The 27,415-nt window shown below is 49.9% G+C and overlaps 1 protein-coding gene across 6 annotated transcripts; it reads left to right on the top strand.

Annotated features, from left to right (window-relative positions):
* The first annotated feature begins 673 nt into the window (after positions 1-673).
* Sdsl (serine dehydratase like) lies at positions 674-12,617 on the top strand. Of its 6 annotated transcripts, none has more exons than XM_027414159.2 (10): positions 681-793; positions 4,210-4,280; positions 4,408-4,479; positions 4,618-4,809; positions 4,984-5,023; positions 5,845-5,984; positions 7,177-7,265; positions 7,908-8,135; positions 10,947-11,071; positions 12,271-12,617. In XM_027414159.2, exons 4-10 carry the CDS (start codon positions 4,636-4,638, stop codon positions 12,462-12,464), a joined length of 990 nt encoding a protein of 329 aa, XP_027269960.1. In that variant the 5' UTR covers positions 681-793; positions 4,210-4,280; positions 4,408-4,479; positions 4,618-4,635; the 3' UTR covers positions 12,465-12,617. The 6 variants fall into 6 exon arrangements, with proteins under 6 accessions (XP_027269961.1, XP_027269960.1, XP_027269958.1 ...); XM_035443272.1 differs by having other exon boundaries at positions 724-793; positions 4,180-4,280; XM_027414157.2 differs by lacking the exon at positions 4,408-4,479 and having other exon boundaries at positions 682-793.
* Positions 12,618-27,415: the final 14,798 nt, after the last annotated feature.

The following is a 27,415-nucleotide window of genomic DNA, read 5'->3' as shown; positions in this document are numbered from 1 at the left end:
TAAATATTTATTTATTGAATGCATGAAGGAATGAACAGCCATTGCTGTGAACAGCAAATAACAGCCAGGCTTCTTCTGCTGGCTGTGAAACAGCAGAGATGGGAATGTGACTGACGTGAGAGTCACCCTTCCAGTCTAGACAGGATGTCAGGATGGCTGCCAGCTCCCCTTGTCTTCTTTCTGTCTTCCTTTTATTTTATTATTTTTTATTTTTAAGACAAAGTCTCTCTGTGTAGCCCCGAGTGTCCTGGAACTTGGTCTATAGACCAGGCTGACCTTGAACTTACAGAGATCCTCCTGCCTCTGCCTCCTGGCATTAAAGGCATGCACCCAATATGCCTGCCCTGCATCTTTGTTTTCTTGTCTCAAACCTAAGCTGACCCCAAGTGTGGTCCTGGGAAAGTGGCCTGACCTAAAGACAGCTCTGCATATGTCAGATCTAGGGTGGCTGTGTTATGAAAGTAGTCCAAGGTGAGAGGTTCCTTCTACGTCTTGCTGGCCAGCCCCTGTGGATGGATGCTTCCCTTTCTGAGCCTCCATTTCCTCATCTGTGAGATGAGCCCAGGTCATTCATGAGCCGTGAGCTGCATGAAGAAGGAGGGGAGGATTGAATAGCCCCATTAGTCATTTTTGTTGTGAGTCTTCACCAGGACCCCAGAATCAGTAACTGTCCCTTTAACAGGGAGGAGGGGCCAGGCCCTGGTGGCGGAAGTTGATCTAGTGGCCTGTGAGTCCAGGTTGGTCCTGGCTGGGCTGTAGGCTGTGCTGGTCTGGGGAACTGTCCTTTGGGAAGGTAAGGGTGGCATTGTGGGAGTGGCTGCGGGCTGTGGGAGTGAGGGTGGCTATTACCCCAGTAGCATCTGTCCTGTCATGTCCAGGAGGCGGGCCCTGGGGACCCTGAGGATGGAAATCAGGTTGTGCAGGCAGAAGGGGCAGTCAGCCTGGCTTTCTAGCCTTTCTCCTAACTCAGCTGCTGTATGCTACCCAAATGGCCCCTGGGGATAGCACCCCAGAACTGTAGGGCTGGAATGAGGGCTAGAGAAAGTGAACAGCGCTTATAAGTGAGTTCCAGTAAGGAAGTCACAGGGCTCTCTCTCCACTGCCTCACCCAGGCCGCCCAGCAGCTGCCACAGTGAGGAGTGGACCAAGGGGTCCCTAGACCTTGGCTCAGATGGGTCCCCACCCTGATGGCAATGAGGCTGCCGTCACCAAAAGGGACATAGAGGCCTTCGGACAGAGTTTCAGCTCTCTTTTGTGCTTGTGTTTGATTTTTTCAAGTCAGGTCTCTCTATGTAACCTTGACTGTTCTGGAACTTATTCTATAGACCAGGCTGGCCTCAAACTCACAGACATCCACTTGCCTCTGCCTCCCAAGTTCTGGGATTAAAGGTGTGTGCCACTGTTACTTGTCGAGGTTCAGCTCTTAAGGATAATTATCAATGAAGTAACAAAGGGTCTCATTTTTAATAAATGATGATGATGGTGGTGAGAAGGAGGATACCAAAAGCCCAGTAGTTAAGATGCCACACAGTGTGGAAGCACACACCTGGGTTTGTACTCCGAGCCACATTTCCTGACCTGTGGCCTTGTGTACCAACCACTCTGGGTCCCTAGTTATGAAATGGGGTTAAATACAGGACTCTGTCAGGGTTTCTCAGTGCATTCTGAGATAATAAGGAAGGTGCTGGGCATGGTGCCCAGTTCCCAGCAAGCCTCACACAACAAGTTAGCTCTTATCAAACCACACTGGGTACAGCTGGCACCTTCACTTCACAGTTGAACTTAATCCTTACAAGGACCCCATGGTGTACAGCACTGCATCCAGTGTGCAACATGGTTCATGCTTAGCTCACTTGCATCTTTCTAGTCCAAGGTTCCATGCCCAGAGGAGACCATTTTGCTCATCTTTAATATTCAGTTTCCTATTATTTTGTTGGTTTATAGTAGATCTCCTCATCAAACTACAAGCTGGCTCTGAAGTAGGCATCTCTCTTCCCCACTGTATCATCCTCGTGTCCCAAGCCCCAGCCTGGACCTTGACAGTACTTTCTAGACATGCAAGATAGGGTGTACATGGCAGCATTGGTAGAAGGTCCCATTGAAGGGATCTGCCTAGAGTATTCAGCCTGGAGCATGGCAGTGTGTCCCAGAGGCTCATCCACACCACAGCCTGGGAGTTGGAGTGTGTGTTTGTTCCCATTTTACAGAAAAAGAAATAGACCCAGGCTGGTTGAGACACTTACTTGAGTCACACAGCTGTTTTTTGACTTTGATCTCTGGTTAGCCCCCAAACCTGTGATCTGGGGTTGCAAGACTGAGTGTGTGGGTCAAGCCAGGCTATGAGGGATGTCTTAGGATTACTATTGCTGTGAGACCAACGGTTCTAAGGAGAAGAAAGGGTTTAATAGGCTTACACTTATATTGTTATTTGTCATCAAAGGAAGTCAGGACAGGAACTCAATCAGGGCAGGAACCTGGAGGCAGGAGCTGAAGCAGAGACCAGGGAAGGGTGCTGCTCACTGGCTCACTCACCATGGCTTGCTCAGCCTGCTTTCTTATAGAACCCAGGACCACCTTCCTAGGGATGGCCCCACCCACTGTGGCCCCACCCTCCCCCCATCAATCATCAATCAAGAAAATTCATGAACAGCTTTCCCACAGGCCGGTCTGATAGGGTCATTTTATCAGTTGAGGTTCCCTCTTCCAAAATGACTCCAGCTTGTGTCAAGTTGACCTAAAAACTAGCCAGCACAGGGAGTCTGGGGACCAGGTACAGCTCATAGGCCCCCCTTCCCTGTGAGAAGTGCCGAAAGAGATGAAGGGGTCTGCTCTGTCTTTGCCTTGTCTGGGGAGGTCCAGGGCCATCCTGATAAAGGGTCAGATTCATGGGCCAGTTCCCTATTTGAGTCCCTTGAGTAAGAGAGGGTAAGAGGTTCAGGCTTGGGGCGTGGGGGGACTGGAAGGGGCTGGAGGGGCCTCCTGGTGGCCGACCTTGGGACTGCAAAGGGCCTCACCAAAATGAGGATAGTTTTTATTTCTGTTTTTGTCCCTTTTCTTTGGTGGTTTGAAACAAGGCCTTCTCAATACATAGCTGATAATATGTCCTTGAACTCACTTTGTAGCCCAGACTGGCCTTGAACTCATGTTGTAGCCCAGGCTGGCCCTGAACTCTCAATCCTCCTGCCTCGGTTTCCTGAGTTTGAGTGCAGGGATTACAGGTGTGAGCAACCCAGCTTATTCCTTTCTCCAACATTCCTTCCCTCATTTCTTATTTTTTTAAATTTATTTATAGACAAGGTCTCTTTTTGTATTCCTGTCTGGCCTATAACTCCCTTTGTAGACCAGGCTGGCCTGGAATTCATAGCTCTTCCTGCCTCTGCCTCCCGAGTGATGGGATCAAAGGCTTGTGCTACCACATCTGTCATCCTCCCCCCCCCTTTAAAAATTGTATTTATTATCAGTGTGAGTGCATGAGTGTGGATGTGTGTATAAGGGTGAGTGTATGAGTGTGTGAGAGTGTGTATGTGTGAGTGTGAGTGTGTGAGTGTGTGTGTGTGTGTGTGTGACGACGACACTGTGAACTAGATTCTCTCTTTCCACCCTAAGTGGTTCCGGGGTATCAAACCCAGGCCATCAGACTTATGAGACAAGTAGCATTTGCTGAGCCATCTTGCCAGACACCTTTGAAATCTTTTAAAATTTATTTTTAGGTGTACATGTGTTTGTCTGCAAATATGCCTGCACACTGTGTGCAAGCTGTGCCCAAGATGGCCACAAGAGGGCATCAGACTCCCTAGATTGGGAGATACATCCGGTTTGTGAGCCACCATATGGGTCCTGGGAACTGAACCTGGGTCCTTTGCAAGAGCATCATGTGCTCTTAACTGCTGAGCCATCTCTCCAGCCCGTCCCCCTCTTTTTTTTTTTTTATTTTTTGTTTGTTTGTTTGTTTTGAGACAGATCTTGTGTGGCCCTGACTGGCTTCAAATTTGTTATGTAGTGACATAAAATCATCACCAAATGTAGATCATTGTAAAGCTACATATGTACATCAAAAACAAAAGCTTTCTGGCCAGTGTGACATCATAATTATAATCCCAACACTAAGGAGGTGGAGGCAGGAGGATGGTGGGTTCCAGGCCAGCCTGGGTCACACATGGAGATCCCATCTCTCAACAGCAACTACAACAAAAGCATCTTTGCTTTTAGAGATACAGGCCATGGCTGTATAACTAGGAACGGATGACAGGGAAGAGGGCATAAAACTGCCAACGGCAAAGGTAAGTGACTAGGGAAGTGCCCTGCCTCCCTCGCACGTGCTTAACCAGCATTTTTTTTATGGAAAAATGATGAATGAATGACTGAATGATTTTTTTATTACTTTTCGGTCACATTCTGTGTCTCCAGCACTATGGACAGCCACAGACACTAAGTGAAGGGTACCCAGGACAATCTGCCTTGTTCAGATGGGAAACCAAGGTCCAGAGAGGGGCAGACACTTGCCTGAAACTTGAAGCTTGGAAGCTGGATTGGATTTGGGGTGGCCAGGCTCAGAGGCCTTGATCTCCCTTCCCCTGTCATAGTTAAGGAATCTGAACCATGCATGTCCCCTTGCAGGTCATCTGTGCCACAGGAATGGAGGGAGCCTTGGTGGAGCGTGTCAGGGCAGAGCCTTTCCACAGGGTCACGCCCTTATTGGAGAGCTGGGCACTGTCTCGGGTGGCAGGCATGCCCGTCTTCCTCAAATATGAGAATGTACAGCCGGCTGGATCCTTTAAGATCCGGGGCATCGGACATTTCTGTCAGCAGGTAAAGGAGGGTGAGCACAGCGCTGGGGAGGGGAGTGAGGACACACAGGGCCGTGGAGGAAGTGTGGGCAGGACAGAGGGAGAGGAGTGTTGGGTGTGGATGGAGCACCCAGCCACATCCTGAAAAGGCCTCCATGACTGGAGTGACCCCCGACTCCATCCTTTCTCTCTCCAGATGGCCATGAGGGGATGCAGGCATCTGGTGTGCTCCTCAGGTGACCCCGCCCCTCTCGGTTTTACTAGGAGTCCTCGGGACTGGGGTGGGGGCAGGGGAGCCATCCATCAATGTCCAGGGCCTCTCTCCCTCCCTCCCTCCCTCCTCCTCTCCCTGCATTTGTTCTTTCCTTTGTAAAGGCTGTGGGACTCCTGTCTCTACCTCCTGATTACAGGTCTTGCACCACCAGGACCAGTTTAGCTTCATCTTTTTTTGTTTTGTTTTGTTTTGTTTTTGTTTGTTTTGGTTTTTGAGACACGGTCTCTATGTGTAGCTCCAGCTGTCCTGGAACTCCCTCTGTAGACCAGGCTGGCCTCGAGCTCATAGAGAGCTACCTGTCTCTTCCTCCCAAGGGCTGGGATTATAAAGGCATGTGCCCACCATGCCTCATCTGGGTCACATCTCAGACAGCCACACACCAACTGTTTTCAGTCCCTCCCCAATAATCTGAAATTCACGGTGGTCACAAGTGACAGAGACCCATCTCAAAGAGGGTTAAAGCTGTAGGTTCCAAGTTCTGGACATCTTCAGGATAAATGGCTTTCAGACATGATCCAGCCAGTGTCTTCTCTTGCTCTCTATCTCTTGCTTTTTCTTCCCTTTTTCCTTCCCTCTTTGTCCAGGTCACACAGCAGCCTGGGCAACATACTCGCCCCTGAAGCAGTAAGGGGCAGGCAAGGAGGCTGCCTTCTCTGATTGGCTCGATGTAGATCAGGTGTCTCCCTCTGCCATTGCTGGGGAGGGGGGCAGATACACAGGTGACTTACAGGGTTGGGGCAGGCATGTGGAAATCTGAGGAACTCCTCCCTCCACTGCTCCCAGGGGGCAATGCAGGCATTGCAGCCGCATACTCGGCTCGGAAGCTGGGCATCCCTGTTACCATCGTTCTCCCAGAGAACACTTCCATGCAGGTGGTGAGGCGGCTGGAGGGAGAGGGGGCGGAGGTCCAGCTGACTGGGAAGGTAAGGAGTGGAAAGCAAGGGCAGAGGGCTGGGGGAGGGGTGCTGAGTTCTCCCCCACCCCACCCTACCCCACCGCACCCCACAGCATTGCCTCTACTGGCCAGAACCAGTGTCTTGGTCTTCAGTCTTCTCTCAGGAGGGTGGAGAGAAGAGAGAACGGGTGGGACAGGCTGGGACCTCTGGACGTGTTGTCCCACCCTGAGAAGACCCCTGTCAGAGGGCTGGAGAGTGTCCGCCATCCTCACTGACACTTGGTACTAGAACCTGAAAGACTGGCAGTTTGATAAGACAAAATGTCTTCGATGATGGCTGTGTCGTTTCTTGCTGACACCCCAATGAAAAGTAATGGGGACCTCAGAAGACCCCCACACTGAAGCTGTCCCTTCCCTGAACCGTGGTGCCCAAAGTCACCACCACTGTGGAGCCTCCCTACCTCCTTCCAGCCCTTTCTTCTTTCCCCCTCCTCTGCTTCTTTTCCTCTTGTTTATTTTTTTCTTCCAGACAGGGTTTCTCTGTGTAGCCCTGGCTGTCCCGGATCTCACTATGTAGACAAAGTTGGCCTCAAACTCACAGAGCTCCACTTGCTTCTGCCTCCCAAGCGCTGGATTAAAGGTGTGGGCTACCACATCTCGCTGATTTCTGCTTCTCCACTTTCTTCCCTTTAGCATCCACTCACCCACCCATCTATCCTGGAACAGGGTGGGGCAGGGTGAGGCAGGAAGCAACACCACAGGATAGGGCATGTCTGTGCCACCTGGGTTTCCTCAGAGCTCAGGAGGGGTGGGTGACCTATGGTGGGCAGAGGTGTCAGGGGCCAGCTCGCCTACATCTATGCTTCAACTCACTTGGACCACCTTAGGGTGACGGAGGCTCTCATGGATAGGCTGCAGGGACCCAGCTAGTATGTGGGGTTGGGGTGAGGGATTTGTCCCCCCTACCCCCTGTGGGCCCGAAGTGGGCTCCATGTCACCAGCCCTGGAATCCATTGACTTTGCCTGCACACCCTGAGCTGTTCTGGCCCTGCTTTCATATGAGGGAGGAACAGGTGTGCTTTGACCCACACAGAGGTTGCAATCCTCCCTCACCTGAGGGAGGTGTGGTCTTCCTCAGGACTGCAGGCCTATAGGAGACCCCAGTCTCTGCCACTGTCTCTGTGGAGTCAGCTTTTTCCAGGGCCTCTCCTTCTCTTTAGGTCTGGGATGAAGCCAACATAAGGGCTCAAGACTTGGCCACAAGGGATGGCTGGGTGAATGTCTCCCCATTTGACCATCCCCTGATATGGTAAGGCCTGGGGCTTTGTTCCCAGCGTGCCGGAGTGGGGGACCCTCATTGAGTCAGGGCCTAAGGAAACTGAGGCCCAGAAAGGAGAAGAACCTTTGAATCCAGGCAGACGTGGGTTCAGACCTTACTTCTTGAGAGTTGTGTTTTGTGCAAAGCTCCTCATTGTCGGTGCCTCAGTTTCTCCATCAATAGAACAGAAATTGTAATATAAAATATTCTTTATCAAATGTATGCCTTGGGGCTGGATGCAGGTTGCTGGCATTCCCTCACTGCCTACTCATCTTCTGGGAAGCCCACTGCAGCACAGAGAGGTCAAGGCACTTGCCCAAGGGCACACAGCTGGTCAGGGGGATAGAGACAGATTCTACTTCCAGAATCCCAAATGGTCCTAAATCACAGGCTGGTCCCTCTTAACCCTCCCTGATAAGGATATTTCCTCCCAAAGTGGGGAAGACTGAATGAGATAAGGCAAGAAAGAGGCTGGGAGGGTGATGAGGAGATGGGTAGGTGGATGAAGGAGTGAGTGGGTGGAGTAAGGCCAAAGCAGAGGGGGCCCTGCTGTATCATCTCACCTCTTTCAGTGGCCAAGGAGGGGTCACCTGTCCTCAGAGTCCCATAATTTGTTCCACTCCCACCCAACAGGGAAGGCCATGCCAGCCTAGTGCGGGAGCTGAAGGAGTCACTGGGGACCCCACCAGGTGCCGTGGTGCTGGCCGTCGGGGGTGGAGGGCTCCTAGCAGGTGTGACTGCAGGCCTGCTGGAGGTAGGCTGGCAGCATGTGCCCATTATTGCCATGGAGACCCGAGGGGCACACAGCTTCAACGCGGCCTTGCAGGCAGGCAGGCTGGTCGCTTTGCCAGATATCACCAGGTGAGTCTGGGTGGATCATCTGAGGGGGTAGAGGATGGGATGTCTGTATCCTGTGGTCTCTTTGTCCATGGTAGTGGGAGTGGGAGCACCCTAAACGTCTGCTTGTTCTGAAATTCTAACCACTGTCACGAAGATCCACATTTGAGGGTGTGAAAAAAGCTGGGTTTATGGGTACACCCCTGTCATCCCAGCACTTAAAAGGCTGAGGCAGGAGGCTTGAGAATGAGGGTCCAGCCTGAGCTTGCATAGAGAGACCCTGCTTCAAAATAAAGGTGGGGTGGTGCTGGAGCAGCACAGTGGGTAAAGTGCTGGCCTCAGAAGCGTGAAGACTCCAGCTCAGATACTCCACACCAACAAAATCTGGGTGCGGTGGCAGCACGTGGCACATCCCAGAGGTTTGCTGGCCACTCAGCCTAGCAGAAGAGGTGAGCTCCAGATGCAGTGAGAGACCCTGCCTCAAACACCTGCGTACACAAGCGATCAGTTTCCTAGGGCTGCTGTAAGAAATGACCGAAAACTTGGCCAGGGAGACAGGCATGCAGGATGGGTAAAGTTCCTGCCTTGCAAACATGAGGACCAGAGTTCAGTCCCCGGGACCTGTGTAAAAGGAGTGTGGTGGTGTGTGCTTATAATCTAGTCCTTCAGAGGCAGAGGCAGGTGGAGCCAGGCTAATGAGACCGGAAGTTGACGGTGACACTTGGCAGTATCCTGAGCATAGGAAACCTCAAAGCCCACCCCCACAGTGACACACTTCCTCCAACAAAGCCACACCTCCTAACAGTGTCACTCTGTATGAGATTATGGGGTCAATCATATTCAAACCACCACAATCATTGAACCCTGGAGTGGCACAGCAGCCTCCCCTGTGCCCTGGACCAGTCTTGTGGCCATTGTTTTGGGGGAGTGACATCTACATGAAGACATGTGGGACAAGACTACACTCTTCACTTATTCAAACTGTAGTTCAGTGGTCTTTTTTAAAAATCTCGAGACAGGATCTCATGTAGCCCAGGTTAGCCTTGAACTCACTATGTAGCAAATGATGACCTTGAACTCCTGATCCTCTTTCCAAGTGCTGGGATTATAGGCGTAACCCACCATAACCAGTTAATGGGGTGCTGGAGATAGAACCCAGGGCCTCACGCATGGTAGGCAAGCACCAGACCCACTGAGCTAGAATCTTTGTTCAGTGCTAGGAATGGAGCTTGAGGCTTCTTATATAGTGCCTTACTGAGAGAATTCAGGCCAGCCTGGACTATGGTACTCTGCCACCGAGCCCCACTTTCTTTGTTCAAGGCTGACTTGAACTATCTCTGTAGCCCACTGAGCCACACCCCCCTACAACTCAGCCTCAGCTTGTGCCCATCCTTGCCCTTCTCCCAAGCCTGCAGCAAAACTCCAGGTCTTCTCCCTTCCTCCCTCTGCCGAGGCCTCTTTCTGTCCTTGTAGTGACTGAAAATTTGTCCTGCCCCTGCCCCTTTGCATGTGTTATTTCCATGCCCAGGACACTCCTCATCTGTCTTGCTTGTCTTCCCTCATCTCTTGTAGCTCAGACTAGATGTTACCACAGAGAGACCCCATTGCTGTCTCCTGGGGTGCTGGGTGCTGGGTCCTGATGCTCCCCCACAGTGTACCGTGTGGGTTCTGGGTCCTGATGCTGCCCCACAGTGTACCCTGTGGGTTCTGGGTCCTGATGCTGCCCCACAGTGTACCCTGTGGGTGCTGGGTCCTGATGCTCCCCATAGTGTACCCTGCGGGTGCTGGGTCCTGATGCTCCCCACAGTGTACCCTGTGGGTGCTGGGTCCTGATGCTCCCCACAGTGTACCAGGTGGGTGTTTATTCACTTACACTCTGTCCTGTGCTGGGCATGGGATCACACATGCTGAGCAAATGTTCTGATTCTGAGCTATGACAGGGTCCCACTAAGTTGTCCAGGCTGGTCCTGATCTCTCTCTCTGTGGCCCAGGCTGACCTTGAACTTGTCATCCTCCTGTCTCAGCCTCCCCAGTGCAGGGGATGACAGGCTTGTGCCACCACACCCGCTCGCTTCCTTGCTTATCACCTCTGCTCCATCTGTGTACTTAGTCACCCCAGCAGCAATAGTAACCACAACCAACACTTGTCTAAACGTCCAGTCCTGCGTTAAGTGCCTTACAGGTGTCTACTTGCTCAAGCCTCGTGACAGCTTCAGAAAGTTCCATCATTCAGATGAAGAAATCCAGAGAGGTCAAGCGACTTTCCCAAGGTTGCACAGCTAGTGCAGAGTCAAAGTCAGAAAGTAGACATTCTGGCTCCAGCCTCAGTGGTCTGGGTTCTTTGGGAGTCAGAGGTCCCCAAAGATATCTCTGGGTTCAAAACACAAACTCTTAACTCGCTGTGGATAGTAGCAGGGAGGTGACCCCAGTCCTGAGATCATCTAGGTTGGAGTTCTGGTATAGACTAGCTGTGTGTTCCTGATGTAGTTACTTACCCTCTCTGATCCTCCTCTCCTCTGACTCAAAGTGTGTGTGGGAGGGCTGTGAGGATTAGAACAGAAGTGTGCACATGGCACATTTCCCTCCAGTGAGAGTTAGAAGACATCCATCGTCAATAGTCATTGGTAAATAAAGTGATCAGATGGCCAATGTCCCCTTCTGTGGTGACTTTCTAAGGTCAGCATCCGGGAGAAGACCAAGCATGCTCATGAGTTGCTCGTGGTATACACGACATCTGAGCATGTCTGGGCCTCCTGACAGGGACCTGTCCATCACAGGTTGTGGGTGACGTGGGACCTGCAGGGTGGAGCTCTGATGTGTCTACTCTTCCTGCAGTGTAGCCAGGAGCCTGGGAGCCAAGACGGTCGCTGCACGGACCTTGGAGTGTGCGAAGGAGTGTGAGGTACTCTCTGAGGTGGTGGAAGACCAGGAGGCTGTGAGAGCTGTGCAGAGGTTTCTGGGTAAGTGAGACGTAGGTCATCCATCCATCTGTCTGCATCAGCTGTGTCCCCAGCATCTGTGACAGGACTGGCTGGGCAGTGGTGACATCGTGGGGTGTGTCCAGTAGTGGATGGGAGGAGGGGAAGGTCTTAGGCAGCCCCAGGACATTTGCATATGCTCTTCCCACCTTCCTGCCTCTGGATGTCTATCCTGGCCCTATCTCCTACCGCTTGTCCATGGTGATGACTAGTAATCCATTATGGTGTCTCCTCCAGGAAGCCACCTGAATCTCCTCACACTAACTAATCTCACTAACTAGAGACTGCCAATACACTAACCCATCTGCCTACAGCTTCCTGGTTTTTAATCTACTGTTGGGGTATGATTGGGTGGGCATAGGTCTTCGTGTCTTAGCCACTGTTATGTCCCTAGGGTCTTCTAAGCACAGAGGCAGGAAGAGAGTGAAGTATTTGTTGAATGAATGGATGAATGTGTAAGTGAAAGGGGAAGATGAGTAATGGATGGATGGGCAGTGGAGGGAGAGAAGGATGAAAGGGTGTGGGGGGGCAGGTAAGTAGGGATGGATAGGTGGGTGGGTGGATGGATGGTTGTGCAGATGAGTAGGTGGGCAGGTGGATGGATGGGTGGATGGGTGGATGATAGATGGGTGAGTGGATGGGTGGGTAAATAGATGATGGATTTTCAGTGGATGGATGTGTAGATGGGTGGGTGGGTAAATATATGAGGGGGGTTGGGAGGATAGATGTGTGCATGGGTGGGTGGATGGACAGATGGATTGGTGGGAGGATGGGTGGGTAGGTAGATGAGTGGGTGGTTGGGTGGATGGGTGGGTGGGCGGATGGTTGGATGGATGGATGTGTGTGTGGATGGATGGTTGAATGTGTGTATGTATGTATGTATGTATGGGTAGATCAATTGGTGGGTAGATGAACACACTGATGAGCAGGTTGATGAATGAACGTAGGAGATGGATGGATGGTTCCTGGCTGTCTGGCTGTCTTTACAGATGAAGACTACACTGATGGATGGACAAAGAGACAGCCAAGTGATGGAGTAAGGAGTAGATCTGTAGAAAGTCAAACCTGTGATGGCAGAATGGATGGATGGATGGATGGATGGATGGATGGATGGATGGATTGGCAGAATGGACCCCTCCTGCTGAGCACTGACTGACAGCCCTCCCAATTCCTCCCAACAGATGATGAGCGCATGCTGGTGGAGCCTGCCTGTGGGGCCGCCCTGGCTGCTGTATACTCAGGCATCCTGGGGAGGCTCCAGGCTGAAGGCCGCCTGGGCCCGGCCCTGGCTTCCATTGTGGTCATCGTGTGTGGTGGCAACAACATCAGTAGCCAACAGCTCCAGGAGCTGAAAACCCAGCTGGGCTGTAGCTGAGGGCTCCCAAGGACTCCAGAGAGGCTCCTGGACCCCTTCATGGCCACCCAAGGGGCCTCAGTTCCAGCTGTCCCGCCCTCTTCTTTAGGGTAGCCCTCTTGGATTTCTCCCAGGGGCTCCCTGAGTTCAATGAATAAACCTTCCTGAGCTGAGTGTGTGGCTTCCATGGCTTCTGTGTTTTACCCATCGAGCTACACAATCCTGAAGCTGGTTCTCAGACAGTGACTCCATGTCACAGCATGAGTGGCTGCATGGGACCTTGAAACATGTCCCTTCCTGGAAGAGATGATGTTACCTCCTTAACTGCCAGTGACTTTTCTAAGAGCTCAAGTCCTTCTCTACACCAAAATTCACCAAGGCCCTGCCAGCAAGTCCCTGTCACAGTGTGTGTGTGTGTGTGTATGTGTGTGTGTGTGCAAGTGACATAATGCCCCAAGGTCACAAAGCTGGCATGTGACTCAGCCAGGTGTAGACAATATTTCTCAGTGTTACTAGCTTATGTCAGCATGAGTGGCATGGCTTGGGGAAGAGGTAGGAGTTGCATTGTGTGTCCCCCACCAGCTTCCCAATAGGTCAAGGCCTTCACCTCTAGAAAATTTCTTAGGAAACAAGATGACATTAACTCTGTTGAAGCCACAAGGGGGCAGCAGAGTGTCTCCTATGGGGAAGGAAGGAGTCTCAGGGTGGTCTTGTATCCCTGCAACCCTGAGATTCCCCTTGGCTCTCTCCCAATCTGGGGGTTCTGAGAACCCAGAGGGACCTGGGACACACATTGTCTTTCTGTTGTTGTTGTTTGTTTTTTGTTTTTTGAGACAGGGTTTCTCTGTGTAGCCCTAGCTGTCTTGGAATTAGCTCTGTAGACCAGGCTGGCCTCAAACTCACAGAGGCCTGCCTCTGCCTCCCGAGTGCTGGGATTAAAGGTGTGTGCCACCACCGCCTGGTTTACCTTATCTTTGTATGGGGTCTTCTTATTCTCCTCATAGCCCCCCAGGTGACAGAGCTCAGCTTGGGGAGTCACACCTCAGGGCTGTGTGGCCTTAGGCGAGTGTCCTTCTTTCTCTGGGCCTACAGCCCACAGATTATGACTCACCTCCTTCCTCAGTGGCAGGATTCAGGCAGCAGTGATCCCCACTCTCAAATCTGCTGCCTACACCGTATTCCTTCCAGAACCCCAGACCTGACCCTCACTTGCCAAGAATCCCCCACCAGACACCTGGAAACAGTTCCCGGTTCCTTGGAGCCACTATTTGTGAATTTGCCAGGATACAGGCTTTGGTGCCATGAGTCCTGGAGCCAGATGCAGCCAGACCTGAGTCCATATTTTTGTTTGTTTGTTTGTTTTTTGATTGTTTGTTTTTTGAGACAGGCTGTCTCTGTGTAACAGTCCTGTCTGTCCTGGAACTCACTCTGTAGACCAGACTGGCCTCAAACTCACAGCGATCCGCCTGCCTCTGCCTCTTGAGTGCTGGGATTAAAGACCTGTGACACCACCACCAGGCCTGAGTCCGTCTTTTTTCTTGCTAATTGTCCAGGGCATCCTGAGCATATACTCCCTCGCTGCTCTTGTCTTACTGTTCCAGTGCTCTGGGCTGTGACATAGGCTGACGAGAGTGGGTGACTGTGGACCTGCTGTGTGTCTCAGAGCTTTGGACCATTTTGTCCCATAATGACCCATGACATACAGACAATTGCTACCTGCATCCATGTGTAGAAACTGAGTGAGAACAGTTGAACCCTTTGGGCTGGGCCACACAACTTATGCATAGACTCTCCACTGTGTCCCCTTCCTCAGCTGGTGTCCCCTGCCTGCCTTACTCTCTATGCTTCTGATTCATATACATCCTTCAAGCCTGGCATGAGGACTGCCTCCTCCCTAAAGCTTCCCAGGACTGTCCAGGCAGCCAGTGTTTCTCCCTTCTCCTGTCCCTGTGCCTGAGAGGCAGAGGCTGTTTCTGGTCCAGGTGCTGGGGATCCCAGGCAGCCCTGGCCCTGCCTCAGCCCTGTGACTGTCCCTCCTGGGAGTCCTGTCAGCTGCTGTTTGTTCCTTGCCCAGTCTCTGGAGCTGCAGATAACAACCCGGAGGACTGTTGACCCACCCGGATAACATGTGTGTCCCCGAGCTCAGTTCAGACCCTCTGGTTGACACCCAAAGCATCTGAAAGCAGGGAGGGTAGAGAGAGTCAGGGGACAAAGGAACTGGGGATACTACAGACTTGCTGTTGCAGGGCCAGGTTCGGTGGGTGGACAATGACTCTGCCACCTCTAGGCTCTCCACTGGGAGAGCAGAGCCTGGGAGGAGGCTGGGGTCAGAGGGCATTTGCCTGGGGCTGCACGGGGCCACTGCAACCTGTGTCTGTGGGTGTGTGTTCCTGCTCACACTCACATTCTGCTCACATGCATTCTGCTGGTCTTCCTGTGACTCCCACTGCCCCTTCTCAGCTACCCGGGTTCATCCAAACCCTTGGTCTCATCTTCAAGCTTTGGCTATCAAAGGGGCTGTTGTCACCCTGGAGCAGGTGGGAGGAGGGAGGAAGGCAGAGTAACAACCCTTTCAGCTCGGATAGCACCTGAGGTTAACCTCTGGCTTCCACACACGAGCGCACACACACACATGCGCGCACGCACGCACACAATGTGTAACTGACGGAGGTTTTAAAGAGAGTGAAGAAGATGGGAAAGTGTGTGTTGGAGAAACCACATAAGCCATTCATTTTATTGGGATGGACTATTCAAAGGAGTCCCGAACTTCAGATGGGCTAGCTCATAACTTCATTAATATGAGTCTTTAACAGATAAGAGGGGAAGCTGTTCTGATTTTTTTTGTTGTTGTTTTGTTTTTTGACAGCACTAGGGGACAAAGCTAAGCCTTATACATTCTGGGCAAGCACCCTACCACTGAGCCACAACCAGCTTGGAAAAGGTAAATTTTGTGCACCGAGGCCCAAAAGAAACAAGGGGAAGGAAGGGAGGAGCCCCGGTAGCAAGAAGCATGTGCAAAGGTCCTGTGGCAGGATCATATTTCCACAGCCTGCATCCCTCAGTCCCATGCCTAGCTTAGGACTCCCTCTTCATCTTGAGCTAACTTGACCATTGAGTGGATGAAGTGGTGCTCTACCCACCCCTACGCCTTAGAGTCAGAACCCCCTACTGGAGGGAAATGGACTCTTGGCTGCTGGAGGAGTTGGCCCCACACAGTGTGGAGATGCACCCTGCACACTGGAGCCTTTATGTCCAAAAATACGTGGGCCCACAGTGCATGGCTGACCTGCTCACATAGGGATCTGACACCAGACAACCACTGGGTCCCCAATCAGGGACACTCACTGAGGACCCAAGACCTACGGGCAGACTCCTAGCTTGGTTTTCCTGCCCACTTCTTCCTCGGCCCTTCAGCTATAAATCACAGCTGGGACTCACCTCCTCTGGCCCTGTGGTCTAAACGTAGCCCCTTCCCCTCCCCCGCCCCATCTCACCTGCCTCTCCCTTCTCCAGTGTTTATGCTGTTTAAATTCCACCAAAAATGTCACGGGTGGGCTCTGAGCCCGGCTTCCAAATTCCCTGATAAATCCAGCGGTTGGCAACCCCTGGAGAGGCTTTGTGCAGCAGGGAACCCCATAAATCACCCACTGCCACTCCAGCGTGGGCAATATCTTATGTAAAAAGGTGTTTCCTGGGAGCGCCATGGGCAGGAGAATCCTATTACAGGCTGCCCCATTAATTATAGAGAGTCAAGCAGCCCCTTTCCTGCGATTTTTTATCTTAAGTCCGAAAACTGATTGCCGTCCCCAACCCTTCCCCGCCAAAAAAGATCTAAAGAATAAAACCAGTCTTTGAAGAACAAATGGCCAAGCTGCTCCTTTTACAGTCGGAGTGGGGTCCCTCTTATTCTTGGGGGGAGGGTAAAAGTGATGGGGATCTTGCTGGGCCTGGTATAGTTTCTTGTCACCCCAGTCCCTGGAGGTGAGCTTGATAATTATTAGCTTCACATTACACAGGAGGGAAACTGAGGCTGCACAGGAGTTGCACAGTTTGGGAGTTTCTTTTGAGATGTGGAGGTAGGTAGAAGACGCGCCATACTGGGTCATAAAAGACCTGGGTTCAAATCCTACCTCTATTTCTTTCAGATTTGACCCCACCTAGTGGGTGGCTGAACTCCTCAGAGACTCAGTTTCTTCTTCTGTGAAAAAGGAAATACAATGTTGATGGCTGCATGGTAGTGGTGACTTTAATCTCAGCACTCTGGAGGCAGAGGCAGGTGGAGCTCTGAGTTTGAGGTCAGCCTGCTCTACAGAATGATTCCTAGGACAATCAGGGTTACACAGAGAAACCCTGTCTGGAAAAGAAAAGAAAAGAAAAGGAAAGAAAAGAAGCAAGCAAGCAAGCAAACAAAAAACACAAAACAAAATAAAAATGTAAAAGAATACAAAAATGAATAAAAAATATAACATTGTAACTGGGACCTGGCCTTATGGCCTTGCTCACCTTACTCCAACTCAGGCCAAGTGGATTCTCCCATGCTTAAAATGTTGCTGGTTTAGTCACTTTTTTGTTTCACAATTTTATTTTAAAGTTAATTTATCCTGTTCGTTCAGTTTTTGTGGTACCCAAAGCTAGCATCCTTAGGCCAGGGCAAGGAGCACTCTCCAACATCTAACCTCCTTGTCACCCTCCCCTCTCCCTTTAGATAGGGTCTCACTATGTAGCAAAGCCTCAAATTCACCATCCCCCTGCCTCAGTCTCCCAAATTCTGAGATTGTAGTTGTGTGTCCCCACACTCGGTGTCACCCACTTTTCTGGTCATCTGTAGTTATTGCCCCTTCTGTGTCATGGTTACAGTGTCTCTCTGAACAGCACAGAATGACCACATTGTCCAGACTGTATCCTCATCCAGGGGACTGTCCTGTGCACACACTGTGGGCAGATCACTGCTGAGTAGTTGAATGAATGAGTGAGTGAATGAAGAGAAGGATCAGAGGGGCTAGTGGAGGTCTCCAGGATTTCCAACTGTGGTCAGAGAGGGTGAATGATCTAGATACATATAACACAGCACAACTGTTCCAAATTCAGTCCCAAATTGAAGTGCCACAGACCAGATATGTTTCCAGTTCTTCACAGTGGACCACCACAGGGCCAGCTCGCTGGGCAGACACATTCCTGAAATGTCACTTCCAGCCTACATTATCTCCCAAGGGCTTGTCCATCATGCAACGTCTAAAGATTGTTTTGAAAGGTTTTAGGTGTATGAGTGTTTGCCTGCCTATGAGTCTGTGTATGACATGCATGCAATATCCTTGCAGTCCAGAAGAGGGCGATGGGCCCCCTGGAACTGGATTACAGGCAGTTGTGAGCAGCCATGAGGGTGATGAGAATCGAACACAGGTCCTCTGCAAGAGCAGCCAGTGCTCTTAATCACTGAGCCATGTCTCTAGCCCTCTACAAAGTATCTTTGATACTCTCATCCATGGATCAAACCTCCACAGGCTTTGGAAAGAAAGCATCACTTCTACTGGAAACTGGAAATAAATCTTCTAGAACTAGGCAACCATGTGGATTGATACAGGGAGTATGAGAAAAAATTACTTTGTAGCTTCCAGCCAGTTGCCAAGCTGAGCTCTCTGGATGTTTGATAAGCAGACTTTCCGGTCACTGGGGACACATTGTCACCAACAAGGCTTTGCTCCAAGTAGCCAGAAGACTCAGAAAATAGAGATGTGAGCAGGTTCGTCCCACCTGGAGGAGTCCGGTTGTCCGAAGGCAGCCTAGAGGCCTCACAGGAGGATACCAGTTTTTAATGTCAAGGGTCTCAAAAATCGAGTGAAGCAGATACCATCTTCAGTGATATCTGGAACTGGGAGCTGAAACTGACAATGGTCCCAGGATCAACCAGGGAGCCCTCGGCTCTCAGCACAGGGCACCTGTCTGTCTGTCTTTTAAAAAGAAACCCAAGTACTTGTTTATTACAAAAATAAAGAAAGCCATAAAATGACACATATAGCCAAATAGTGAGAGAATAAGTGTATGGGATAGACCATGTCCACTGTGTGATATCCCCTGGAGGAGCTGAAGAGGAAAGAGATAATTCTTGAAAATACCCTGATTGCTAGAGTCCTATTAGCTGGATCTGGGTAAACTTAAGGTTCCTGAATCGACCAAAATGACACTTACATATTTATTGATTGTTGCTGAGGTAAGATCAGACCCAAGGGCCTTGAGGATGATAGGCAAGAATTCTACCACTGAGCAATATCCCTGAATATATATATATATATATATATATATATATATATATATATAAAACATATCAGTGTATTGCCTGCATGTATATCTGTGTGAGGGTATAAGATCCCCAGGAACAAGTTTACAGACAGTGTGGGTGCTGGGAATTGAACCCTGGTTCTCTGGAAGAGCAGTTAGTACTCTTAACCACTAAGCCATCTCTTCAGCCCTCCATTTATACTTTTTGAGTCAGGGTCTCACTGTGTCACCTAGGCTGGCCTCAGACTCAAGGTGACCTCCTTGCTTCAGCCCCCAGAGTGCTGGAATGACAAGTGTACACTGTCCTATCTGGCTAGTCCTTGCTTGAAAAATATTTGAAGCATTTTCTCAAAAAAGGAAATTGAACAGGGGGCAGAGTTACATGATGTTGCACGTGGAGGTGGTTATCAATACAAGGTCTTGGATCCCTTCATGAAGGGTCTATGATTAGCCTGTGATACACATGGCCTTGATCAACATGACCTTTCTTTCTCTTTCTTTCTTCCTTCCTTCCTTCCTTTCTTTCTTTCTTTCTTTCTTTCTTTCTTTCTTTCTTTCTTTCTTTCTTTCTTTCTTTCTTTCTTTGAGACAGTCTCTCTACATAGCCCTGGATGTCCTGGAACTAGTTCTGTAGACCAGGCTGGCCTCGAACTCACAGAGATCCACCTGCTTCTGTCTCTTGAGTGCTGGGATCGAATGCATGTACCACCCCATCCAGCAACCTCGTTCTATTCTCTCTCACACTTTCCTTTCTCTCCCATTCTCATCCTGTCCCCCTTTTCTCTTATGAGACGGGGTTTCATAAGAGAAACCTCAGGCTGGCCTCCATCTTGCAGTGCAGCTGAGGATGACCTTGAACTCCTGACCCTCCCACTTCTGCCTCAGTGTTGGGATGACAGGGTGTCACACCAAGCCTGGTTATATAATGCTGGGAATGGAAGCCAGGGGATCCCATCCCTGTCTGGATTCCCAGCTATTCCTACTGTGGCTCTGGAGTCCAGAGTCTGCAATTCCCCACCCCTCCACTCCCGAAGCTGTTGCTCTGGATCCTGCCATTTCGTGGGTCACACTTTAAACAGCAAGAGGCAGACAGATCTGGAGTCTGATCCCAAACCACTGTAAAGTCCTCATGAGAAGTTAGGCCACTCTTTTCCTTCCTTGGTCTTAATCTCATCCCTGGCCACTGCAGGTACCCAGTGTCCCCTACTGGGAGATTCTCTGAAGCCTTAAATAATTGGGGGAGGGGGTGAGATGGCTCAGAGGGTAAAGGCATTTTCTGTGTTCGATCCTCACATGTAGAAGGAGAGGGTTTTCACTCTGATGCCACACATGTGCTATAGCATTTGAACACCCCCTACAAACACACACACACACACACACACACACACACACACACACACACACACTCACACACACACACACACACACACACACACACACTCACACACACACACTAATACACACACAATTAAAAAAATAAAAGTGTAACTCTTAAATAATAGAAAAATTGAGAGGTATTTAAATGAAGAAATGTATAATAAGAGTCGTACCGCCACTATCTATGTCACCAGGAAGCCATGGTGCATGATGGGAAAAGGGGTGTCCCGCCAAAGTCCTCAGGATCCCATCACCTGGCTCAGGGGTGTGGGCAGACAGAGACAGACCTGGATCCTATCTTGAACTTAAACAGGAGGAACTGGAATCGTCTGGGGCACGGCTGGAGCCAGGCTGGATGAGGGGTTGGAGAAGTTTCTGTTCATCACAGTAACGGCCCATTTGCAGTGATCGGCTGCCCAGGTGTTAATAACGCTAATGGCATAGGAAGGGGAACCTGGCCACTCGGCTGAGCAGGAGAAATATGCAGAGGAGCACCCGGGTTCATATAAATCAGCCATGCGAGGCTCAGTGACTGAAGCAGGACTTAAAATTCCAGTCAGGGGCCTGGTGTTCTCATCATCAGAGCTGAAGAGGGAATTTATTCTGTTTATATGTTTTTACTGCATGACAAGGCTGGCGAGCAGAGCCCTCCACAGCCATTCTGCATTTTAAATATTAGTCCCGAGGATGGGGAGGGGTCAGTGCTAATGCTCGAGTGGCAGAGTGGGGGAGAGGGATGGCAGAAGGGGGTGCATGCTGGGGCTGGAGCTCATGTGACTTAACTAGTGTCCAGCGTTGGCCAAAATTTAATGTCCAGGGTCCACATGTTTCTAAAAACACTAGGGGACAAGAGATGTCTTCTTTTTCCAAAGCTGGGGACACAGCCAGAACTCCGTTTACCTTCTTACCTATGGGTGTTTTAAAAATTTTTTGTGGTGGTTGTTGTTTCTTTCTCTATTTTTCAAGACAGGGTTTCTCTGTGTAGCTCTGACTGTCCTGGAACTCACTCTGCAGACCAGGCTGGCCTCAAACGCAGAGATCCGCCTGCTCCTGCCTTCCAAGTGCTGAGGTTAAATTTGCACACCAATACTACTGGATTTATTAAAGATTAATTTTTGTTTTTATTTCTCTCTCTATTTCTGTCTCTCTGTGTGTATGCCATGTGAACGTAGTTGCCAACAGAGGTCAGAAGAGGGCATCAGATCTCCTGCTGCTGGAGTTCACAGATAGTTGTGAGCCTCCATGTGGGTTCAGGGAATCGGAATCCAACCCAAGTCCTCTGGAAGAGCAGTCAGTGCTCTTAACCTCTGAGCCATCTCTCCAGCCCTTTTAATTCTTGGAAACTTCATTTTTGAATTCAGATTCTGAAAAGGCAGCATGATGTTGACAGGGCCATCAATGGAATGAAGAGAGCAGAGGGTGGGTGGGAGAGAGGGAGAGAACGGAATGAGGTGGATTGAGAAGGGGTTGTCCTTGTGTCTTTTAGCCTTGGTGACTCCCATGTGCTTTGTCCCTTTGGTTAGCTGTGTTGAACCCTGGAGAGGACTTTAAACAAACTCCAGTCACATTTCTACCAGCAATTGCCCTTTCAAGAATCTGCCCCACCCTCACAGTACTGGGTTCGGAACCCAGAGTCCCTCATGGGATAAGCAAGTGCTCTATTACTGAGCTACTTGCCAGTGTTTTTTGTTTGTTTGTTTTAGTTCTTGAAACAGAGTCTTGAACAGGCTGGCCTTGAACCTGCAATCTTCCAGCTTCGGCTATCCAGTTAGCTGGAATTACATGCATATGCCATGATGCCCAGCTAAGAATCCCTTTTATTGCAGCTGAATTTCATCTGTCCATCTTCTTTATCAACATCCATCCATCCATCCATCCATCTATCCAACCATCCATCCATCCATCCATCCATTCATCCATCCATCTATATATCCCTTTTATCTCAGTTTATCTACCATCCATCCATCCATCTCTCCTTTCCATTGTTCATTCATCCATCTACCATACATCCATCCGTCTGTCTGTCCTTCCCTCTGTGCATTCATCCATCCATCCATCCATCCATCCATCCATCCACTCATCCCTCTGCCCATCTGTCTCTCCCTTCATCCAGCCATTATCTATCCATCCATCCATCAATCCTACTGTCCATCTGTCTCTCCATGCATCCATCCATCCATCCACTCATCAATCCATGGATTCATCATCCACCCTCCATCCATACACCCTGCAATGCAGTCTGTAGGCAGCTGTTCTGCGCGTCATTCTGGGCTCAGGGACAACATAGAGTCTCAAAGCTCAAACCCTTGACGACTGAACTCCTGGCTCTGCCTTTCTCAGTTGTGTGGCTCCAGGAAGCTCACTGAACCTGCTAGGTCTGGGCCTCCTGCAAAGCGGAAGTGATGATACTTGCCTGGAAGGGGACTGATGCTTGAAGAAGACTCGGGCTAAGGAGTTAGTTGGAGCAGTGTTGCACTGTAGTCCAGTAAGCTTGCGGGTTCCTAGGGATCTCTGGAGCCTGATGAATGTGAGACCTTTTGGGCTTTACTCTGGCTATGGGTGCTGGGGACCAAGACACAAGTATTTTTAGCAGGTGTCTTCTTCTGGTTCTCCTTCAAGAAATTAATCATGGCTTCTAGGAGACAAAGGGCTCTTCCCAATCTCCCCTCCTTAACCCAGCCTTTCACAGACTTTGCTCCACCAGGTGTCCCTGAGCCTCTACTGGCACCTGCAGGATACTATCTTGGGGCAGGTGAGGGTGGAGTTTCTCCTTCCTGTGATCCTGGGCCCTGAAGGCATCAGCGGAAGGTGTTAGGCCAAGTAAGGCTTTCTTGAGAATTTCTTTCTCTTTAAGTTGTCATTGTTGTGGGTGTGCATACTTGTGTATGCGGGTGTGTGTACATGTGTGGGTGGGGGTATACTTGTGTGTGTGTGTGAGTGTTGGGAATGGGGTCTAAATATAGGAACCAATCCCCCGAATCTTTCTCTTCAATCTCTACCACACTCCTTGGATGAAATTACCCTGAGTCCATTTCACAGTAGAGCAAACTGAGACTCAGAAAAGTGCACAGTGTCTGACCTCTGGTTTCCCAAGCAGATAACTTTGGGGACCCAGAGCCTCTCATTGAGCATGTTTCTGAAGCTCCTTTGAGATTTTGATGGGTTACTGAATTGTTTAGTCATCCCCTGAAAGAGGGCTGTCTCCTCCCCTGGGATGTGTGCACCCAGGTGCAAGGACACAGTGTGGATTAAACACTTTAGGTGTGTATGTGAATGGCCACATGCCTGTGGGTGTGTATATGCTCATAGGCAATGCATGCTTGTGTCTCCATGTCCTACCACACATGCATTCTCGGGAGCATATGTCTCCTGAAGGGGCTGACCTGGGTTCCCTTGAACACCTGTCTGCATGGTACTTCTGCTGGTGTCCATGTGTTTGCAAGGGGAAGTGTGGCTATGTGTGGTCCACACATGTCTGTGGTGTGGTTTGCACATGTGTGTATATATATCCACCTAGAAGAAGAGACAGGAGGGTGGTCCCAATGTCAGCTCTGCTGTCCCCACAGATGGAGTTCCTTGCTTCGAATAAGGATAGGTGGCTGGGGTACCTGAGCAACAGGAAACCTCTCTTGGGTCCCCTCCTCTCCTTCTTTCTTTTCCCTCTTCTCCTTTTCAACCATTTTCCCTACCTCCTGCATTCTTTCTTCTTTTTTCCTCCCATCCCTATCCCCCGGCTGCAGTCACAGCCTGTCTTCAGAGAATCGAGGAGTGAGTCCCTCCCCCAAGCTTCCAGTACCATTTTAAACATGCCTCTTTACAAAAATCATAGAGATAGGGGGGTTGTTAATGCCCCCTCACAGTACTCCTTAAATCTACCACAGTCAGGGCATCTTAGAGGAACAGAAAGAGAACCTGATACATATGTGGACTGAGGTTCCCTCTCATCTCTGCCACTCCCCAGCTGTATGACCTTGGGCATGTCCCTCGACCTCTGTCAGCATCCTGATGGGACAAACAACACCTTCTAGGACCCTTGCAGAGAAGCCACCGTGGGGGTGTTTATTCCAGTGCTGGTGAGCCAGCAGGAACTAGGCAAACCCTGGTAGGTTTGCTTAAAATCCAAACAACAAAGCCCACACAAACTAGGATGTTCATCTGGTCAAGGAACTAGAGATTAAATGTGGCTCTATCTAGAGCAGTGGTTCTCAACCTTCCTAGTGCTGTGACCCTTTAATACAGCTCCTCATGTTGTGGTGACCCCAAGCATAAAATTATTTTCATTGCTACTTCATAACTATAATTTTGCTACTGTTATGAGTCATAATGTAGATATTTGATATGGGACCCTCAAAGGGCCACGACCTACAGGTTGACTACCACTGGTCTAGAATGTACTCATGAACCTGGAGGATGCTCTGAGCCAGCAGGTGACTCCATGGTTATGCACAGGACACAGCTCTGGGTTTCAAAAGAAAAGAGGGAAAGGCTGGGAGGACATGCAGGGTCAGGGTCACCTCACCACAGTGCCTGGCATTCTGGGTAATGGGCTTTTCTGCATTTTGTTGATCTGAGCTCTAAATTCTCCACAATGAACAACTAGCAGCCATCTGATGAAGACCTAAGTGCTGTAGGGAAAGTGGGAAGGTTGGCTTCCTTGCAGGAATCTTCCCAAGGCCACAAGGACAACTGAACAGGTTCCTGTCCTTGTGCCCATTTCAAGCAGCTCATTCTGACCATCCCCAATCTGTCCCCATCCCCACCCACCAAAGCCAAAATGGGCCATCTCTCTCACCTGAGCGTGAGTGACAAGGGACCCAAAGACAGGGCGCTACTATTCATTTTCATATTGTTTCTGCCTTTTTGGTCCTGTCAGGCCTCATTTGGAAGGGGACAAAAGACAGTCTCTCCAACCCCCTGCATCAGGAAACCAAGGCAGAGAGGAGAGAGAGGCTTGTTTTGAAATGTGGCCTCAGGCCTCCTAAATCATATTCGGGGCCTGACATGCAGCTCAGTGGGTAGAGTGCTTGCCCAGCACATATGAAGTCATGGGTTGGATCCCCACCACCACACTCAATTGGAGTGGGGCATGCCTGTAATCTTTATGCTAGGGAGGTCTTGACACAGGTTCGAGGCTAGTCTGGTTTATATAGCAAGACTCTGTCCCCCAGAACAAAACAACAACAAAAGTCATAGGCAGCCCTTTCTGTCTGGCCTTTTTCTAAAGACAGCATACTTCACAAGACACCTTACTTCACAAGGCTTGCAGAACCAAGGCCTACTCCCCAGGGCCATTCCACCCTAGCAGCCTTAGAGATAACTGTGCCTACTGTTCCTATGGCTGTACCCTTTTCCACTTTTGTATTCAGCTGGCTGGAATTATATGCAATATGAATAAAGGGTGAAGATAGAATCTCTCCCCACCCCTTTCTCTTTAAGGTCTCACTATGCAGCCCAGGCTGGCCTGGAACCCACAATCCTCCTGCTTCAGCCTCCCAAATGTTGGGATTATAAGTATATCCTGCCACGTTCATTCCTCAGTCATCCAGAAGGCTTACTATATGATAAGCTGGCTTGTAATTTGCATAAAAGCAGGAGAGAACATCCTCCACCATGGAAACTTCCAAAGTGGGGCCAGCAAGAAGGCTCAGTTGATAGAGGTGCTTGCTGCCAAACCCAATGATCCTGAATTCTGAGTTTTGTCTTAGGGACTCATGTGGTGGAGGAGAGGGCTGACTCCCAATATGTTGTCCTCTGACCCCTGCATACACAACACACACACACACACACACACACACACACACACACACACACACACACACACCACACTTAAAGAAGTCACTAGGGGCTCAGCAGTTAAGAGCACTGGCTGCTCTTCCAGAGGACCCCGGTTCAATTCCCAGTACCCACGTAGTTAGTACCTCACAACTGCCTGTGACTCCAGTTCAGGGGATCCAAGTCCTTCACACAGACATGCATGCAGGCAAAACATCAATTCACATAAAATAAAAATAAATAAATTATTAAAAAAAGAAACCACCCAATAAGAACAAAACCAAAACTAAATCCCCTAGATCAGAGGTTCTCAACTTTCCTAAAGCTTTGACCCCTTAGTAGTACAGTTCCTCATGTTGTGGTTGTGGTGACCCCAACAATAATATTATTTTCATTGCTACCTTATAACTGTAATTTTGTTATGTTATGAATCCTAATGTAAATATCTGTGTTTTCTGATGGTCTTAGGTGACCCCTACAAAAGGATTGTTAGACTCCAAAGAGGTCTCAACCCATAAATTGAGAACTGCCTATGTGGATGGGGAACCAGTTTTTATACCTGTCAAGTTGTGATGTTGGAATATCTACCCTGACTCCCAATATACTGGATAAAAAAAAGGCCACACAGAACTGAGGGAGAAAAGAATTTTTTTATTAATCTTTCTTTTTAAAAAAAGTTGACCTTTTTGTTATTTTGTTTTTTTTTTTGTTTGTTTTTTTATGGTTTTATTTTTTTGGTAAACCTCTTTCTGGTTCCCCTTCCCTACTCTGCCCCACCCTCCTCTTAAAAATATAAAAATGTCCAGCCCCAGATAACTAGAGTACAATAAATAAACAGTAAACACAAAAACATACTTTATTTGTTTCTTCTTTATACAAAATAAGGAAACTAGAAGCGTCCAACTTCCAAAAAAGTATAGTACTGTTTTGTCCTGATGGCCCAGCCTCCAGGCCCCGGGCAGGGAGAGTAATCCTTGGGCAAACGCCCAGCGACTTGGCGCCGGCCTCAGGGGCAGAGCAGGAGTGGGAGGGTTCGAATCCTGCCCAGCCCCTCAGGCTCAAGGTATGGAGGAGCAGGGAGTTGGGGCCCAGGCTGGCCCGGTCCTGACCACGCAGCTTCCTTAATAAGCTGACCTTGAGCCTCAAGATTGGCCACCAGGGGGCGCCAACTCGCAGGTGGATTTGTCTTCCAGCAAAGCCACCATTCACCAACGGTCGTCTATTTTTCTTCTCTGGCTGAGGCTTTCCTCATCTCTCTCTCTCCCTTTCAACCTCTCTCTTTCTTATCTTTTTTTTTAAAGAGAAAGAGTGAGAAATAAGATTTCACAATGGCCTCGGCTCTCAGGGAGGGGTAGCGCCACGGTCTCCGCTCCTTGGTCTCAACCCCCTCTTAGTTTAAAGAGGTGATGGCGGGCGGGGGTCCCGGGAGCGTCTAGGGTGTGCTTGGAATCTCGACCCTCCAGAATATTGACTTTGGTCCCAAGAAATTGGGCAGGCGCGCGCCGAAGCTCTGAGGGGGTGGAGATGCGCGTTGCCGGGTGGGTGCG

This window comes from Cricetulus griseus, chromosome 4 (genome assembly GCF_003668045.3).
Source record: "Cricetulus griseus strain 17A/GY chromosome 4, alternate assembly CriGri-PICRH-1.0, whole genome shotgun sequence".
In the NCBI taxonomy this organism is placed as follows: Eukaryota; Metazoa; Chordata; class Mammalia; order Rodentia; family Cricetidae; genus Cricetulus; species Cricetulus griseus.
The sequence above is the reverse complement of the archived record's forward strand: the minus strand, read 5'-3'. Positions and strand labels throughout refer to the sequence as shown.

Coding starts and splice junctions, on each gene's coding strand:
- Sdsl (XM_027414160.1), top strand. CDS start 4,636: ATGGAGGGAGCCTTGGTGGAGCGTGTCAGGGCAGAGCCTTTCCACAGG. Junction 4,810..4,983: donor TCGGACATTTCTGTCAGCAG/GTAAAGGAGGGT, acceptor TTCTCTCTCCAG/ATGGCCATGAGGGGATGCAG. Junction 11,072..12,270: donor AGCTGTGCAGAGGTTTCTGG/GTAAGTGAGACG, acceptor TCCTCCCAACAG/ATGATGAGCGCATGCTGGTG.